This window comes from Pan troglodytes, chromosome X (assembly GCF_028858775.2).
Source record: "Pan troglodytes isolate AG18354 chromosome X, NHGRI_mPanTro3-v2.0_pri, whole genome shotgun sequence".
In the NCBI taxonomy this organism is placed as follows: domain Eukaryota; kingdom Metazoa; phylum Chordata; class Mammalia; order Primates; family Hominidae; genus Pan; species Pan troglodytes.
The window spans coordinates 101401021-101420061 of record NC_072421.2 but is presented as its reverse complement, the minus strand read 5'-3'; the positions used below and the strand labels follow the sequence as shown (position 1 = coordinate 101420061).

At 43.1% G+C, this 19041-nt stretch overlaps 1 protein-coding gene across 2 annotated transcripts; it reads right to left on the bottom strand.

The window, feature by feature from the left end:
* Positions 1 to 3075: 3075 nt before the first annotated feature.
* Positions 3076 to 18773, bottom strand: PLP1 (proteolipid protein 1). Of its 2 annotated transcripts, none has more exons than XM_016943135.3 (7): positions 18682 to 18773; positions 9922 to 10108; positions 8964 to 9225; positions 7724 to 7892; positions 7180 to 7253; positions 6296 to 6361; positions 3076 to 5167 (listed from the first exon to the last, which is right to left on the bottom strand). In XM_016943135.3, the coding sequence occupies exons 1-7, from the start codon at positions 18683 to 18685 to the stop codon at positions 5096 to 5098; spliced, it is 834 nt and encodes a 277-aa protein (XP_016798624.1). In that variant the 5' UTR covers positions 18686 to 18773; the 3' UTR covers positions 3076 to 5095. The 2 variants fall into 2 exon arrangements, with proteins under 2 accessions (XP_016798624.1, XP_016798626.1); XM_016943137.3 differs by having other exon boundaries at positions 9069 to 9225.
* Between the last annotated feature and the right edge of the window lie 268 nt (positions 18774 to 19041).

Genomic DNA, 19041 nt, shown 5'->3' with positions numbered 1-19041 from the left:
TAATGTGGGCTGATTTAATATTTTAAGTCAAATGAGATTTCACCAAATTTCTATCTGGTACATGTTGGGGACATGGAAGGAAGCTTTGATTGCAAGAACCACATTTCCCTGTTGTTTTTTAAAGTTGGTCTACATGTGAATTCATCATCAACTAGAGTTAAAACCATCTATACACTTTCAAATATCAGTTGGCTTGTTTGGTTTTAATATTGTAACCCTCAGAATCAGCTTTGTATTTTGCCCCTTTGATGCTTGAAAGATAGGGTTTCACATAATATATAGAAGATCCATGAAGCTAGTTCCTTTGGAACCTAGAGCTGGGTGACTTTCCACATTGGGGGGCAAAACAGTCCAAGCCTATTTAATGTTTTTCAATCTTAAATACCATTGCATTTATCTAAATACAGACTTACATGTCTATATCTTTTTTTTTTTAACATGACTCTTTGTTTCTCATGGGACTGTGCAAGTTTCTCCCTGATTCTATCTTTTCCACTGTTTCTGTGGAAGGATGTTAGCCTCATTCTTCACCATGCTCCCTCTCTCCCTGCCTACCCCTTTCTGTCTTTAGTTGAGCTCCGTGAGGGCTGAGACTGTATCTCTTTTATTAACTGCTATACCACAAACACTTAGCATAATACTTGGCACAGATAATTTATCAAATAAATATTTTTTGAGAGTTTGAGTAAAATGTTAAGACTGGATTTCTTTGGACTGATCCATAATCAGTAAAACACTCATTACCTTATCTGATATTTTCCTTTAGAATAAAGTCAATCAATTCAAGGAGTCTCAGAACAGGAGCACATAGACACCAAACTTTGTGGGACAACAAATATAATGAAGAGTATGTTTGCGTCTTTCAAACAAGTGAGTGAACAAGGAAAATCTTTCCCAATATATAAATATTGACTTGAAGTCCTTACCTGCTTATTGATGTAGGAATGGCCAAGTATTGATTTCATAAATATAATAATGAGTATTTCTTTTATTTGTTACTTAATATTCATGAAGTTAACTGTTAATGTCAAAATAGCCACACTACCTGTGTTCACAGTTAAGGAAATCCAAACAGAGAAAGACTTGGTATCTTTTTTGTTGTTGTTGTATAAATTTAGGGGATACAAGTGCAGTTTTGATATGTTATATCTTACATTACCCTTCCTTGGCTTCTCAGACTTAGCCTGGATAGAGACAAAAGGCCAGACTGAATAGCTTGTGTTTATATCAATCTTGATTCATGTGCCCTCTGACTCCCCAAATGATTGAGTGGGTGGAAGCACGCACATGCATTGTGCCAGTGTGTGCATAAATGCTGTCACATGTAAGGCAAGAAGCAGGGTGACACAGAAAGAGCAAGTCACAAGTTGTCAGGACTCTAAATTGAAGTTTTGTTTGTATCCATGCCCTAAAAACCCAGAGCCACGTGAAGTCAAGGCCCTTAACACCCACCCCTCCCACATACTGAGGGGAGAATTCAGATGCCCACTGGAGTCAGCCGGTCAGACTGCCTTTTGCACACTCCTTGCCTCCACTCCAGTTTACCCTGGAAGACCTGTCTGCTATGGCTGAATCTGAGAGAGATCCTTGAGTGTAAGATCTGGTCTTGATCACCTTTCTACCCACACTGCCCCCAAACTTGAACTTCCTGGGGTTTAACACAATACTTAGTAGTTTCTCAATGAATGTTCACAGAACGAATTAAGGAATGAACAAATGTTGCTCTGGACAAAGCTGCAGCTTCCACGTCCTGCATAACTGCACTCAGTACTGACCCTGAAGATAGGAAAAGCAATACAACTGGTGCTGTAAGAAAATGTTTCTTGTTTATACTGCTGCATCTTGATCTTCGGCTGATCTCAGCACAAAGAGAGCTCTTTCAGTTAGAAAAAAGGAGGTTTATGGTGTGTGGGAGAGCTAAGAACAATGGGTTCAATTGATAGACTGGAGATGCTCTCAGCTTCTGAGAGCCTAGAAACTCCATCTGTAGATTCATCCCAGAGGGCAGAGCCAAATAAGGGCAGATGGAAAACATAGCTTTCTTGGGACCTGGCTTTCGGTTCCTCTGAGGCAAAAATACAATCACTCTGTAGAACCCTGAATCAATTCTCCAAAATATGGTGCTGTGTCCTTGTTTGCAGTGTCTTAAAATAAGTCCCTGTCATATTTTTATTCTTTATGTCTTAAAGTCGTTCAACCAGACTCGCTTGCGGAATATTAATTGTGGTGAAGCAGAAATCAGGAAATTAAATTGAAACTGCTTTTGAATGGAGCTCCTTAACTGATGACTGACTTGTCATCCCTCCAGCTAAAGATTCCTTTCTCTCCAGTCATTTGCCAGCTGCAACTATGGGGCAATGAAATGATTTTAAGACAGCTTTCTTTAAGCTGGTCATCAGAGTGCTGTCCAAGGGTGCCAAATTCTAACCTAGGGTTGTGAAAGGGCTTTAATGCTATGTCCCCGGTGGGCTAGTAGGCTGGCCATCCAGGGTGGTAGGTGTCACTAATTTATTTTAGTACTGCCCTGCCACAGCCTGTTTACATTTACGTTGCCCTTTCCATACCTGCTCTGTCCTTTAAGTACTAAACCTTCCATCCAGTACTATCCAAATAAAACTAAATATTAGTCACGTATGAATTACTAAGGGATCATTACTGGAATATCCAAACAATTTAAAGAGAAGGTAACAATAACTTAAATCTAAATGCACCGGGGACTGGGGCACCACTAAGGTATTGAAAAAGTAACCATAGTTGACTCTGAACATTCTGAAACCCAACTTCGAAGAGAAAAGAAACCTTTAAGTAGGCAATAAATTGGTTTCAATATCTGCGTTTTAACACAAGCTCAGACATGTACTTACTGGATTTCTTTGGGCAAATTACTTTGCTTCTATTTCTTAGTGTCTTCAACTATAAAAGTAGAAGTAATCTATTCATATACTATTTATTTCAGAGAAATGTTATGAGAATGACTTGGATGAGCTGAAAAATGAATGAGCTCCTTGAACAAGGTACGATTATTAAGTTTCTATTGTGAAGTCAAATAGAACAATTCACTCAAAGGACACGATGTTTGATTGAGAACATTCTTAATTTTATTTTCTTTAATTTTATAAAATACACTTTGTAAGATAAGTTTCTAAAAGTTTATCCTTTATGTGTGTTAAAATTGCAATTCTATATCAGAAATGAAGGAAACACTTTCAGTTGATTAACTCTCTTTGTGTGTGTATATATGTGTATGTATGCATGTGAGGTTTTCAGGGAAGGGTTGGTTATTTGTTATGTTATTAAATCAAAACAAAACACAAGGTACGGATTACTTCACTGTCCTTTATCTTGATTGGTTTCTTACAAAACATTTTCCCTCTCCTCCCTCTATGCAGCCTGGAAGCTTATCTTGTATACTGGTTTGAAAACAAGTATCAAGTGTCTTTTTGTAAAGCTCTTACATCTCCTTAAATATTGCTGAAACCACTTTGGGGGAAAAGAACAACACAAGTCTTTACAACAAAAGAGCTGTAGTACAAATCTTTCCTTCAATTAAAACCAATCAGACTTTTTTTTTTTTAACCCAAAGTTAACAAAAACAGGAAAAGACTGAAATCTGGGAGCTATTCAGGTCTCAAACTCTTTCTGCCTGTCCTTTTTCCTGGAAGCTTACCAACTGAATAGCTGATGACTGGTGCATTCTGTTATGTGATCTATATCAGGAGAAAATAACCTTTATGTTAAACCTAACTCTTAACACACCAAGATAACATTGCTAATTAAAATCATTTTCCATTAGCTAGAAAGAACGATCAGATTACTCAAATTGAGATTCAAATTCACCAAATCTGTTTCTGCAAAGGCAGAATATTTGTAGAAAATCCCAATAGATTCAACTAGCCAATTTTTAATATCATTTGTGATGCTTAATGTCCAATTTTCCTAGTTTAAAAAACAGTCATAATCAAAGAATTATTCTCCAGAGATTTCTGATGCAACCCCAAATAAGTAATAAACAAACTGGAATACATGAAATGTGCATCATTCTAAAACAAATCAAGACCTTCAAATCACCTACGATGACTGAATGGATAATACCCCATGAAATGAGCACCATTGTGAAGATATGACAGAGGCCAGAGTACACAACTAATTAACAGAAAAAAAGACATGCTATCCAAAGAGTTATCTATCCTGTGTCTACCAGAGGGCCATCTCAGGTTACACCATTAGCCACCAGCAACTGCTGCTCCTCAGGCCAGTCTGTTCTCATGTAAGCTAGTTTCCTTCTATTCTCAGCTCCTTGGAAACCACAGGGTTGTCATGGTAGCTGTTATCAAGGAGAAGGGAGTGAGAAGATGCTGACAACACCCTGTTTCTCTTCCCCAACGAGGTGTAAGGCCAGATGCCCCCTTCGTCTACACAGATTCTACGCTCCCTTATGCTGTAAGTAAGGTTGGCTGAGTTAGGGCTTCAGTAGTCCATCGCCATCGGGGTCAGTGCTCTCTTTCTGTGGGTGAAAGATCCTTGCTTTGACCCCCTTCTCCCAGCTGCAATAGGCAGATTTGGGCAAACGCTCTTATTGTTTTTCTGACATTCTTTTTTCTTCTATCTTCAGTGGTAATAGAGAGACCAGAATGAATTCCGTTTTGTACACCAAAGAGAATATATTTGGCCCCTATAGATGGCAAGAGGACCAAAGACATTCCTTCTCTGTACCTGAGCATCTTTCCTTCCACTTTGTTTCCATCAGTGGAAGTACCCTTTGAGAAGAAATTACTTTCTGATCCTCAGGAGATGCTTGAAAATTCAATTAGAGCCTCCATTCCTTTGTGACTTGCAGTTGGGAAGTCATCTTCTTAGGCATTTCCCATTTCTAGCAGGAACCAGCTATGAAGCAAAATGACTAAAAGAGGTACATAAGAGGGGAGAGTCCAAAGAGAGACCTTAATCACTGCAAGACTCTCCTTTCTTGTTACACTCATCAAGTAAGAAGAGGGCCAGTTGGTGGCAAAGGCAAAGAGTTAAGATGGGAGACGCAGCATTGTAGGCTGTGTGGTTAGAGCCTCGCTATTAGAGAAAGGGGGATTTCTACGGGGGATCAGAACTTGGTGCCTCGGCCCATGAGTTTAAGGACGGCAAAGTTGTAAGTGGCAGCAATCATGAAGGTGAGCTGTAGGGAACAGAAGAGAGAATGTGAATGAGAGTAGAAAAGAAAGCACTCCCTCCTCAAATCCCTTTGGGAATGAGGAAGGGTAGAAATAAAATCATAACTAAATAAGGGAAAAACCCATGCTCTGCAAAAAGCAGTACATCCCAGGCTTGGCTTTCTCCATATACACTTGACTGGAAGTCCGATGTCTCTGAGGCATCATGGGTCTCATGGCCCAGGCCCAGAGAATCAAATCATAAAGATTTATTCCACACCTCTGTTTGATCTAGCACTGAGTTTTCCTCAGGGAAGTGAACAATATTTGGGCTTTGCCACATCAATATGTCCGAGTGACTTAGAGTCATAGGGTGCTTGCTGTAGACACACAGCCACATCATGCAGTAGAGCTCTCCCCTGGTTAATGAATCAATTCGTTTTACAAGGTGAGAAATTACTTGACTCTGTATGGAAACCTCAGCAGTAGGGGCCAGGAGTTCTGTGAGCTCATCTTGTCTGAATACTGCTTATAAAATAACTTCAGATAAATCACTTCACCCTTCAGTGCCTTAGGTTTTTAATCTGCACAATGAGCACACTACATTCACAGGGCACTGTAGCACTATCAGCAAGACCTGGGACATAGCATTGTATTATAATCATAACAATTCTAATAATGTTAGGAGGTCCTCCCAGTATTTCCATATGAGTAACTAAATCCACTGGAGAGTATCCAAAGTGGATTCATATTGATAGTATATAGAATTCCAGGCTATAGCAAGTCATGTTTCGTGATGTTTCAGTGTTTTGTCACTGATCTGATCAAAATGTATTGAGAATCAACCGTAATTTATGACTGCAAAATACTTGGCAACATTACATGTTCTATAAATACTAAATATTATCATTTGTGTCTATGAATCTCTTACTTCTTTCCTCATACCACTTTTCTTGTTCCCATCTAATTTGTGATGTCTTTCTGCCTTGCCAATGCAAGTAGAAGTACGGAGCCTCTACCCTTTGCTATCTTCCCAGAAGCTTCCCTCCAGCATTTCAAGGATGGAAGCAGTCTACCTTCTTGCCTTTCAGAATAGCTGTACCCACACTATCTCAGGCCTATTTACTTGCCAAGATCATTCAAAGTCAACTCACCAGGGAAACCAGTGTAGCTGCAGCCCCCACAAATGCAGCAATAAACAGGTGGAAGGTCATTTGGAACTGCAGGAAAATGAAAGAGGAAGAATTGTTTCTTGCAACAGCAGTAATATGCTCCACTGTAAATCATGAATACAGCTTTCTGAATGTGTTGATATCTTTCTTGTGTGCTAATTCCACATCTCTAAGTTTTCACTTCCCTAAATGTGGGCCTCCCAGTCTTCAGTGTACACCATAGCACCTGGCCCATTAACACCCAGAACACAGAATAGTCATGAAATAGTACAGTACTCCAAAATAATTAACTGGTTCCCTACAGTTGTGCCCAGGGGCCCAAAATTTAAAGTCAACATTTTGCTGTCAAAGAAATAATTTACTGCCTGCCTCCCCAGGATTTACTTTTATTCCCCTGCCTCATTTGTATATAATATCTGTTCTCAATACAGTGCTTTCCCTTTCAAATGTACTTATTTTACCTCTCATTTGAGATAAAGAAGTTCCAAATTGAAAATGTTTTCATAAAACCTATGAATGCCTCTGTGCACAGCTCATTTTCTTGATATGGTTTTTAACTAAAGGAATGAAAATTTTCATGTGGGGGATTTTGCCATTAGGCTCTATCTTTACCTAAAGCTACAAACTTCTCTTTTAAGAGGGGAAGGGTTGGAAAGGAAGTCTTTCTATGCAACTCTAGAGAAAACAGGTGTTTTACCTTCTATGCTCATTGGCTCAGGCACACTTAGCCAACATGTTGTAGAAGGCAATCGGCTAATTCAAAATCCAGCAAAGGGAAACTTTCAGTCCTTAAAATTGAAGGCCATGGGTGTAATTTGTATGGTATTAGCTACTCCCTTGTAAAATAACCCAAATAACCCACTCACCTCAGCTGTTTTGCAGATGGACAGAAGATTGGAGCCACAAACCTTGCCAGGGAAAGCATTCCATGGGAGAACACCTAAGTAAGACACAAAAAGCAAGCAGGGTAAGCTTTATGGAGTTACGGGGCCACATGGAGACTTTCCCCCAGAGCCCTTCTTCCATCTCTAATTATCCTGGCTGTAAAGTTGGATTCTACCAACAATCAGGATCCTCTTTTCTACAGGTTTACAAAAAAGAGAAGGTGGTATTGAACAGTGGTGAAACCTTGTGTTTGTTATTGAAATGTGCTGCTTTGGGGTTGTGAACAGCAGTCAACTAGAGTAGGCCAATGTGAATGGCCAAGAAAACTCCCACCACTTCCAAGTTCCCTTCCCGGGGAAGAAACCTCTCTGGTTTCAGTAGGGAAGGATTAATAAACTAAGACCCAATCATTCATCATCTTATATTTTTCTCATAATCACCACCCTCCTTACACTAAGAAAATAACCAAATATATAGTGCTTCCATAGTGGGTAGGAGAGCCAAAGCACCCATACCCTAACTCACCATACATTCTGGCATCAGCACAGAGACTGCCTATACTGGCAGAGGTCTTGCTGGGGAAGGCAATAGACTGGCAGGTGGTCCAGGTGTTGAAGTAAATGTACACAGGCACAGCAGAGCAGGCAAACACCAGGAGCCACACAACGGTCAGGGCATAGGTGATGCCGACAAACTAAAATGATTGACATGGGGTGGTTAGAAATCAGCATCAGCCTGCAGATGTAGAAACACAAACTGGGAGATCCTGGAGTGGCGTGTGCCAGACATTAAAACCAGGTTCCAGGGCTCTCCTTCAAATGAAATTAGTGAGCAGGGCACCTCTGCCAAGGGTAATTGGCAGTATCTACTAGATAACTGGCCCCAGTATAACGGAGGGTGGGGGGAATGGGTAGGGGAAGAGTGAGGAGGATCCCTGGGTTAGAGAGGCTTCAGAGGATGTTTTTGGGCAGATAAGGTGTAAAGAAATCAAAACAGATCTTGAAAGAAAGTCGTGCCATTTTGTGCCTTAGGCTGAGCTTAGAAAATGTTCCTTGCCACAGGAACATTTTTGTTCCCTAGTCATTGAACAAAGCCAATAGGAGATTAAAATTTCAGATACAAAACCTTTCTAAGCTAACTGCTGGCCACAAAAAGACATTGCTGGAACCCACACATGTTCAGCCGCCAAAGGATCTTTAACTCCAGAGACTGAAAACAAATGTGCACCTCATTCAAAGCATGGATAACCCTCAGGCAATAAAACATTCAACATGCAGATCTACTCCAATTCCCTCTGGGACCTCCAACAGTGCAGGATCCCAGAATATTGTAAATTTCACCTTGGAGTCAATTATTTAATTTTTATTATCGATCCTCCCTCTCAGATCAGGTGCCCAAGTCTCAATCACATGAGCAGCATTTTAGACTCTTGTCCAGTGAGATCCACTCTTGTGGTCCCTACTAGGAAGGGAACAAAGGGATACCAACGGATGGCTTAGAAATGGTCTGATTGTACAAAGCATCCCACAAAACTCATGCTTTCTGTTTTGAGAAGAAATTTGCTTAGGGAACCTTTGAAAGGTGAGGCTAAGCCAGCTGGGCACCACGTTCTTCCTGACCTTCTCGTTCGGCTGCAGCCATCGCTTCCTCACTCAAATGCCAGGCCCCTAGAGAGGACCCAGCCTTGGGTGGGGACGAGGCCACAGACTCGCGCCCAATTTTCCCCCACCCCTTGTTATTGCCACAAAATCCTGAGGATGATCACCTTGTCGGGATGTCCTAGCCATTTTCCCAAACAATGACACACCCGCTCCAAAGAATGAGCTTGATGTTGGCCTCTGGAACCCCTCCCCTTCTGGCCCCCTGTTACCGTTGCGCTCAGGCCCTTGCCGCAGATGGTGGTCTTGTAGTCGCCAAAGATCTGCCTGACTGCGCCGGTGGTGTAGAAGCCCTCAGCCAGCAGGAGGGCCCCATAAAGGAAGAAGAAAGAGGCAGTTCCATAGATGACATACTGGAAGGCATGGATCCTGCATTAACAGGTAGACAAACGAGACGAGGGAATCTTATTAATTGAAGACCTGGCTTCTTTCCCGACATAAGTGAGGTATACACCAGAGCGAGCACCTTAACAAGGCTAGGGATTCTCTAGAGGAATCACCAGGTTCCTCCTGCATGCTTTCACCTTATCTTTGTTGAAATAAGTGAAGACAGGGTGTATGTGACCAGAAACATATGCCCCTCCTGCTACACCTTGCTTACCCTGGGACCTGGAGAACCAGGGGCCTACCCTCCCTGCCCCACCCTTCAGACATGCTAACTCACAGGAGTAGGGAGCTAGACAAGAAGAAAGGTGGGTGAAGGAACAGGAGCCTAACTTGTTCTAGGAACAGGAGAGGCTTAGTGCCTCCCTTGGCTTCTCCATACCTACTACGCTGGAGGCTCCAGCTTGGGCAATATGAACCACACCTAGCAAAAGTCAGAACACGTGTAAGAAAACAAGGGGGCGGGGGTGGGAGGGGCTGACAAGCAGGCAGGCAGACCTCTCCTTTCTGAATGGGCTTCGAATGTGGAGCAGGAGAGATCTGCACAGAGGGAAGACTCGGGAATCCGGTCTGGCTCCACCCCAGTCCCCTGCTAGTTACTAAGGTACTGAAGAGTTCTCTATCTCCAGGATGGAGAGAGGGAAAAAAAAGATGGGTCTGTGTGGGAGGGCAGGTACTTACACATTGATGAGATACTCATAGTCCTGGTAGTTTTTGGAGAAATAGGTCTCAATTAGCTTTTCTGTGCCAGTGAGGGCTTCATGTCCACAGCCACAGAACAGTGCCACCCCAAAGAAACACAATCCAGTGGCCACCAGGGAAGCAAAGGGGGCCCCTACCAGACATCTTGCACAGCACTCTAACAAGCCTGGGGAAGAAGAAGGGGAAACAGTCAGGCACATCCAGTAGGTAGCTCATGCCACTCAAACCCCTCTGCCAGGCCAGCCAGGCCCTGTGCTCACAGGCTCGGAGATAGTGGGCACTCCAGAGTCAAAAAGCAGGAGCGGCTAGAGGTTTTGGCTTTCAGCATGTGAGATTGACCCAGAATCCTTACTTTGTTTCATTCTTGAAAATAAATCTTTGGCCAGGCACGGTGGCTCATGCCTGTAATCCCAGCACTTTGGGAGGCTGAGGCAGGTGGATCACATGAGGTCAGGAGTTCAAGACCAGCCTGGCCAACATGGCAAAACCCCGTCTCTACTAAAAATACAAAAATTAGCCGGGCATGGGCGCATGCCTGTAATCCCAGCTACTCAGGAGGCTGAGACAGGAGAATCTGTTAAACCCGGGAGGAGGCGGAGGTTGCCGTGAGCCAAGATTGCGCCATTGCACTCCAGCCTGGGCAACAAGAGCGAGACTCTATCTCAAGAAAAAAAAAAAAAGAAAGAAAGAAAATAAATCCTTACCTTTTATTGCCAGAATTTAAAAAATATTTAATAAATAATAATAATTCAGCAATTCAAATAGCAAGCCAGAGAGATTATGAAATCAGTCCCTTCTTTCTTATTGTTCTGGTCTGTTTGTTTGCTTGCTTATTTTAGTCATTCATCAACTATTTATGGAATACTCACTATATGCCCAGCATTATGCTGGGTGTTATACGGGATATGAACAGAGAAAAGACACAGACTCTGCCATATGGGAGTCTTTAATTTCCTGAGGAAGAATTAGCTAAGTAGACCTAATATTTTCAACTAACAATTCAGGCAGCCAAGTAAGTGGTAACAGAGGGTAAATGCACTTGGAGTTCCAGGAAGGGATGAGTGCAGGCCAGAGATGCTGGTATTGTCAGACAGGATTTTAGCATGAAGAGCATTCCAGGTGGAGGAAACTTTGGAAATTGCATGCTCCTGGATATTTTTGAGCATCGTGTGTATTTGTTGCAAAGAATGCTTGATTCTTCTTAGTTTACATATGGGAGGAGCAGTCCAAACAGGATGGAGCTAGCACAGGACAAGAAATGAAAATCGGAAAATAGGAGGTTTGATATTACTCCCAATAATAAAAATGCAGGCTTAATGATTTTGGACACTTTGCATGGCAGTTTTGTCCTCCTATAATGCAGCTTGGCTAATGTCCCCACCCTCAGTTATACTCTGAGATTCTGTCAAAACAGCTACAAACAGACTTTATACAAAGTCAGCAAAGCATGAAACATCTTTCTGGCACTAGAGGAACACACCAGGGCCTGGGAACACATGTGTCTTAAAGTGCTAAGAGTCCCTGAGATCCCCAGACCTGGTATCCCAGGCCCTATGCCAGTGTTGCTGAGAAACAGGAGAGGCACACAAGAAGTCACAGGCTCTGAAAGCAGCTGTGTTCCAAGTACTAGTCCCATGCTCTAAGATGTCATATGGAGTGAACCTTAGCAAATGCCAAGTAGATGACTGACTAGATGAGGAAAAGAATGGCTTCCTCTGGCCTCTTGGCCAGATCCCTAAAATGTAGAAGAAATGAGAATGTTAAGCTCTTCAGAAAAAATGTCTTAATTCATATGTATGTATATATATAAATATATGTATATATACCCACTGATTTTATATATCTATAAACACAGTATACACATGCACACACACAAATACTCAGCAAATGTACTGGGAAGCTGCTATTTTTGAATAAGCAGGTTGTGACAGCTTGTACAATAAAAATAAATTGTATTAATTACTTAGACTTGGATTTTTGTATTCAAGCATTTCTCCAAGCCACACTCACTTTTCTATAGGGTACCAGGGAAAGGGGACTCCTTTGCCTGATTCTGTTAACATTAGTTACAGTTTGTTTTTAGCCCAGAGAGCTTGAATACCTAGTGATTTACATGGCTGAATTGCATCAATGTGAACAGATTTGGAAAGATCAAATTATCTCTGTCATGGGAAAATCGAGGTAGAGGCATTTGCCTCTGTTCTCAGAGACACAAAAGGAGTGAGTCCTATTACCCACCATCCCCTGAAATGACAGCCCTTTCTTGGCCTTCAAAGAGTGTCACACCAAAGATGAGCCTCAGAAGCCCAAGCCAAACAAAGTAAGCAGCTAACATTTGGAGCAGAACTTCCTTTTCCAAGAACTAAAGCATTGCTGCCAGGAAACTTGGCCTCTATAAGAAGCAATCTGTAGCTGTGCTGCTGTGAGTGGAGGCTGAGTTTACTCAGCATGAACTTTGCAAACGTGCTTGGGAAGAGTGTCTTTTCAGAGCTGGCCCATGGGTGTGTCTGTGTGTGTGCACACGCACATGCATGCATGTGTACAAATGTGCACATACACACATGTATACCACAGAGAAAAACACAACAACTGAAATCGATTGTTGTTCTCAGAAAACATTCCAGAAATTGATCTTCCTCTTTCTCAACAGGTTAAGATACTAGATTCAGCCTATAAGTCAAGAAAAGGAGCTTGGAAGTAAACAGTACTGCCATTTTCCTTCTCTGCCTATCCAACTCCTCCCCACCCCCAAACTCTTAGACTTTTCTAGTAAAGAAAGTCTCTGAAGCCTGGGGATGGGGGGAGAAGAAGGTCAGTGACCCCACTGTTCCCTTTCTCCCCAGCACAGGGTCAGGGCTTGGACAGAGCCCTCCATAGCTCCCCCGGACAAAGAAGCCTTGTTCTTTCCTGAGATCTCAGGAGCCTGATTGGTATTCCACAGGGGCCTGCAGGCCGGGGGGTGGGGAGGGGGTCAGACTCAGGGAACAATGGCAGGACTGTTTGTTTAGCCGAGGGTAAGAAGAGCCATCCACCCTAGCAAGTGACCATCTTGGGCCTACTCACTCATCCCAGCATTTTCATCTGGGAAGGGCTAAGTGCTTGTGCAGGTATGGTCAGGGATGGAGGAACTTGAACTCTTGCTAGCCAAAAGAGAACTCCACTTTAAGCTTTAGGTGATGCCACCTCTAGGGTTGCAAAGATGAGAGGGAAACATCCTCTTGAGTGTATCTGATCCCTCAATCATCATCCAAATAACCTGAGAGTGTCATGGATTGTGTTCTTACTGGGTGATAAATGGCTAAGCCTTAGGAGCAATTCTGAGTCACCAGATCATAGCCTTTCTTTTTACATCCATTTTTCCTCTATTTTCTTATAACTTGAGTAACTTAGCATCCCCTTTTCTGCTCCACTACAGCTCAAAGCAAGGGACAAGAAAGAAGTAGGCTTTAATGAGTTTCTAATGTAAAGTCTGAAATAAATGACTTTAGATAAATCTATCACTATTAAGCTATAAACAATTCAGTAATATCAGCATAAGCATCAGATGTTCATCTCTCCACAACCTAGATGAAATGTTTGCTTTGGGGGCATTTAAGTTCAGCAGAAGTGAAGAATCTCAGTCAGTCTGTCCAAGCAAGAATCAGATTTTAGATTCTAACTGAGAAAAACTCAGAGCCTGCAAGAAATTATTTTTTCATCAAAGTAGTTGACAATCAAAGCATTCTGAGAAAAGATCCATTGGGCTCCCTTTGATTTTTCACAGTCCAAGAAATGTCCTTGGGTATGTGTGAACAATAGCCTAAAGCCAAAAGCTCTCCATTTCAGAACCCCTCCTGGTTGAAAGGGTGTGAGTTTGATTCAAGAAGGCTGGAAGAGATTCTAGGGGAGAAGTTCCTTGGCTCTCTCAAGAGACATTCTCACATTTCCAGTCTAAGTACAGACTGCGAGATGAGAGAGTTGGCATAAAAGAACCATATAGTAATAACATTTCTCAATGCAACTCAGTCAGATTAAACCACCTGACTTTGATGAAAGGTCATAGAGAAAAATAATGACCCCCTCCAGTGTTTTTCTTTCATTTCTGTTTATGTGAATTCAGTACAAGAATTAAGCACACTAGCAGTGACATAGACATTAGGAGAAACAGAAGGGAATTAAAAGGCCAGTCCCTTTCTTTAGAAAACTTGAAATCCTGTTGGGGTGAACAAACATATGTCTGTGAATCAAAATCTAAAGCTACCTATAAGCAAGTGTTAAAATGGATATAACGAAGTCGTGTGGGCAAAATGTAAGCAAAGGGAAAAGATCATGTCATGGTTGGCTACATTTGTATACAAACTCCCAAAACAAGTCTAATCAATCTGTGATAGTTGATACTCCAACTTTAAGCCCTTCTCACCAGCGCTCTTCACAGCGGTCTGACAGAGATCAACAGAACCAATGTGACTTACACAGATCCAGGTTCATCAAGGGACTGTGTTGATCCTGATGCTATCTCTTTAAGCAGGCACCAAGAGCTCCCAACCCTCCCTCCCTCCTTTCCCATGCCCTGGGCCCGCCTCAAGGACCAGCTCCATGATGGAAATTCAGTGTGAATCTGGGAACTCATCAAAGGAAGGAGAGGAAGGGCTTTCATCGAAAGGAATGGTAGAAAGAGACCAATTGTACCCTGCACAATTCCCAGCCTGTCCCTTGAATCCAGCTGACAAAGGGAGAGATAGAAGAACCCTATACAATAGAGCTAAACAACAGGCAGGCTCATTGAGTGAGAAACTGGCCCCATCTCCCTAGGTCTCGAATCTGCACTACAGTCTTACCCTCCTCCCAGAACCCACCCCTTAACCTTACCCCATGAACAGAGGCCTCCTTGATCAGGGCCTGCAGTAGTTGACAAGGCCGAAATGCTAGAGCAGCCGTGACTGGTACTAGGGATGGATGGGGATCAGTGGGTGGGTTCTAGGAGTAAAACAACAATTATCAAGAGGTGCCAGAGACAAACAAAGACTTTTGCTTCGGGCCTCGTCCTGGTCAGACAATGCCCTGCCTATAATCTTGTCTTTCCTACATATCCCTTGTGATATCAGCACTTATATACCACATTCAAGTGCTGGAAAACAGTCCCGAAGTCTCTGGGGCCTGGGAATCCAAGCCTGCTGGATAGTCAAATCATGTGGACAAGGTTAACTAAAAAGGAATCTCAGCCTCCTCTTTGGACACGTTTTAGTATTACCACGGCAACAGCATCTGGACTATCTTGTTTCCTATACTCCCCACTCCTCTTCAGACGCACACACACACACACACACACACACACACACACACACACAGAGAATGAATGATGTACACATTCTAATTTATGTGCAAGCATTGGGAAGCTGAGGTAGGACTTTGATTGTTAAAACTTATCCTTGGCACATTGTCTCCACCTTGCCCACGAATGGGAAGATGAAAGGGAAGTAACTGGTACTAGAGACAATAGTAGCCATACCTTGTTCCTCAGGTCAGTCTCCCACCATTTCCTCCTCTCTCCTTGTTGCAGTGTGAAGCTGATTTGGGGAACCTTATTCTCTTCCTTGGGACTCTTTTCTAGAGCCCTGCCTGGCAGACAGCTCAGAGGCCAGTGCCGAGCTGAGAGATAGCCCTCAGGGCCATTTTGCCGTAGGCAAGAGGGATTAATCAATCAGTACTTGCTGAGCTTTTGATGTAAGTTTGGCACTGAGTAGGCTCTGAAAGCAGGAAAGGAAGGAAAAGCTGCTCCATTCACCTACCATGGCTGCTGTGACCCTTCCTGATCATGTCACTGTCCTCACTTGGTCTTCTTTAGACCTGAAGTGCTATGGGCAGGGAAGGCATTTCTACTGTTGCTTTCTTTCAAGACAAAGACCTCTACCCAGGGGATGGCTTTCAAGGCTTCAGGATGATAGACAAAAGCAATGGGGGAAAGTGATGTTACTGGCTGGAGTTCTACCTTAATGGGTTTGGAGACTATATTTCCCCTCCCACCCACCTCCCAGGGTTGAGGTTGTTATTACTCAGATTGCTCTGAGAGAGCAGTTCCAGTTGTCAGCCTGTTAAGTAAACTTCTGGCTTTCCTAGCTCAGAGCCAAGCCCAAGGCCCCCTAAAGCAGGGTAGACCTTTCAAACTGCCTGGCTTTCCAAGAACTCCTCTGGCTCTGCACGGCCAAAGGGAGAAGTGAGGTAGGGAAGGCTGCACTTGATTATTTTAGTCAGTGTCTCCAGGAAGACTAGGTGAACATACTGGCTGGGATCTGGTTTATTTTTGGCTCCTGGTATTCTTGGGGCATTCTTGCCATTTTGATGGGATTCAGTTAGTCTTCGGGCATTTTATAAAACTGGACCCCCGCTCTGCCGCCACACTTTTTGCCTGGGCTACACCCACTTACTGCAAGCCAGCCAAAACTACACTGCTTGGCAAACAGCCACTTTTGGATGGAGGCATCACAGTCTGGTTACCAGGGTAACAGCCACTGTTCTCAGACGACAACAGGCTTGCAGACAATGTTTTGCTGTTCAATAATGGCATTGTGTTTCAGAGCAGACAATAATCAGCTACTGCTCTTTGGCTCCTTTCTGGTTCCATCATTATCCCAAAGACTCACTTGGAACATTCCCCTTCCAAATCAAGGCAAAAATTAATGAGCTATCATTTTCCCCATAAATCTTTTGTGCAGACACTACTGAATCAGTGTTCCTCCTTGCTTCCAATCCTAAGGGATTCTATATGGTTGAAGTAGTAAGTTCCCTGTTCCTGGAGGTGATTAAGCAGAGGCTGTACGAACACTTAATTGGTTGTTGTAAAAATGAATCCCGCATTGAAGGTTGGCTCAGACAACTTCTAAAGTTCCTTCCAATCCCAGATTCCATGATACAATGTGTTTACTGCAATTGTTGAACAGCAGTGCACTCCACATCAGAAGTAGTGGCAGTCCAGTACCTTGTTAGAGATGATCTATAATTCAAAGTACTTTAGATACTCTGTTATAGAATAAATGAAAACTCAGTGGCTGCTCCATCATATGTACCTGGCCCAAGTATCGTCCACCCTTAGGACCTGGGACCCAATGTGCATCCTCAATCGTGCCCTTATCTGTGGCACTCTTCCTCTGGAGGAAACCACCCCACCTCCATAACAGGCCCTGTGGTCACTTTATTTGTTCCTGCCTTTCCTCAGGGATTTCATCCCCTGAGGAAGTAATATTCAACATCCTTCTTTACTCCCTCTCTGTTTTTAATGCACAACCTATCCAATCAGCTCGGCTGACATTAGATAGGATTCCTGATGTTACCCAGGGCAGGAATTGAGTTCCTCCAACATTCACCTCTCATCTGGTCACACATAATTGGTCAAATGATTCTGACCCAAGCACGCAAAGAAAACCCAACCACCCTGGAAAGAGGAAGAGTTCGCCTGTATACACATTATTGTCTAATAGTAGGTATTATCATGATTTACAGTTGTTATAGATCTTGCCCATTTTCAAAGGACTTTGACATTATTGTTACTTGATTCTCACAACCCTGAAAGTAGACAAAGTAGTTATTGCTGTCCCCATTTTCCAGATGAGGAAGTGGTGATTCAGTGACCTGTCCAAGGTCACATAGTTCATAAGTAGCAGATCTGGGATTTGAATCTGATTTTTCCGACTCCCTGTCCAGTGCTCTCCCTCCAGTTTTACCTGAACACATGCTTCAAAGTGTTCTCTCTGTGTTTCATGATGAAACAACCTAAAGGCTAAACCAGCTCAGTATAATTGCAAATTGATCTCTGTGGATGTTGTCTACTGGATGCTACATTTGATAGGGAATACATGGGGCAACTGAGTCTCATTTCATTTAGGATGTGTTTAAGCTGCTATCTTTGTTTTGCCAAATGTTAGCAATGTCTACAGGACTCTGTGGAGTCCAATAGGGACAAAGACCCTTGTGCTCTGCACACATTACTCTGAGTAGAAACTACCACCAGAACCTCATAGCTTCTGTCTTTGTTCATGGAACCTAGAAAAGCCCTCAATACTCAGCCAACTTAGCAAGAGCCCTAATGTCCCAGCATCCTCCTTGTCACAGCAAAGAGCCTTCAGGAAAGCTGTGTCTGTGATATTTGCTAGAAATGATCAACCCTATATGTGCACACACATGCACATATGCACATACACACACACACTCCTACCCATATCTGTTTCCCATGGTCAAGCCATTGAGGACTTTACTTTCATTTCCTGAACCTGAGAATGGCCTCCTCAGCCATAGCCAAGCCTGAGTCCAGCTTGCCCGATCCCCAGCTTCCTATTGATGCCAAACATGGTTCAAAGTTTGCATCAAGCAAGCAGTTATTTTGTACATCTGAGGGCTAGACAGTGCTCAGTGGCCTCCAGCAGAACCAGGAGGGCAAGCTGACCCGACCGTTACCAGGGCCTTGGAACCAAGGGAAAAGAGAAGATAGAGGGAAGTGAGGGGGTAGGAGGACACATGACCACATCCGTCCGGCTGGGCACTCTCTCCAGAGATCTGTGGGACTCTCCACGTGCTGCTGGAATTCTTTGGTAATAAGTACAGCGGAGAAGGAGTTAATCTAACTGAATGTTAAGGAATTTAAAAAGAAAACAAGTGCCAAAACACGACTCATTTAAACCATGGAACCCCCGAATCCCAAAGTTGGAAATTCTCTTGTGAATTCCTGTGTCCTCTTGAATCTTCAATGCTAAAGTTTTTGAAACTTACCCATGTCTTTGGGACTCTGACTCCAATTGTAGCCGGCTGGCTAGTCTGCTTTGTGGCTGACTTTATTCAGCTGGAAGGATCCTGGTCTCTCCAGCCTCCTTCTTCGGTCTTTTACTTTTTCTCTCTGAGTATCTTTGTCCTCTTCTCCTGCAATGAAAAGGGCTTTCTGATTGACAGCCAACCCCCTTAAAGGGACAGGCCTGCTTTCCTCCTCCTCTCCTCCTCCCCTTCTCCTCCCCTTTTCCCCACCTCCTCAGGGATACTCCCTTCTCTAAGGGCTCCATCTTCTCTTTCTGCCTTTCACTGCCAATTGTTTCATTTTCTTTGTTTTTCCTTTTTTCCCTAAGGCTTGCCTGGAAT

What these genes read in the sequence shown, in the direction of transcription:
- PLP1 (XM_016943135.3), bottom strand. An exon ending in TATGAGTATCTCATCAATGT is followed by an intron (nt 9,226 to 9,921) that starts GTAAGTACCTGC and finishes CTGTTAATGCAG; the next exon opens with GATCCATGCCTTCCAGTATG. An exon ending in GGCTAGGACATCCCGACAAG is followed by an intron (nt 7,893 to 8,963) that starts GTGATCATCCTC and finishes CAATCATTTTAG; the next exon opens with TTTGTCGGCATCACCTATGC.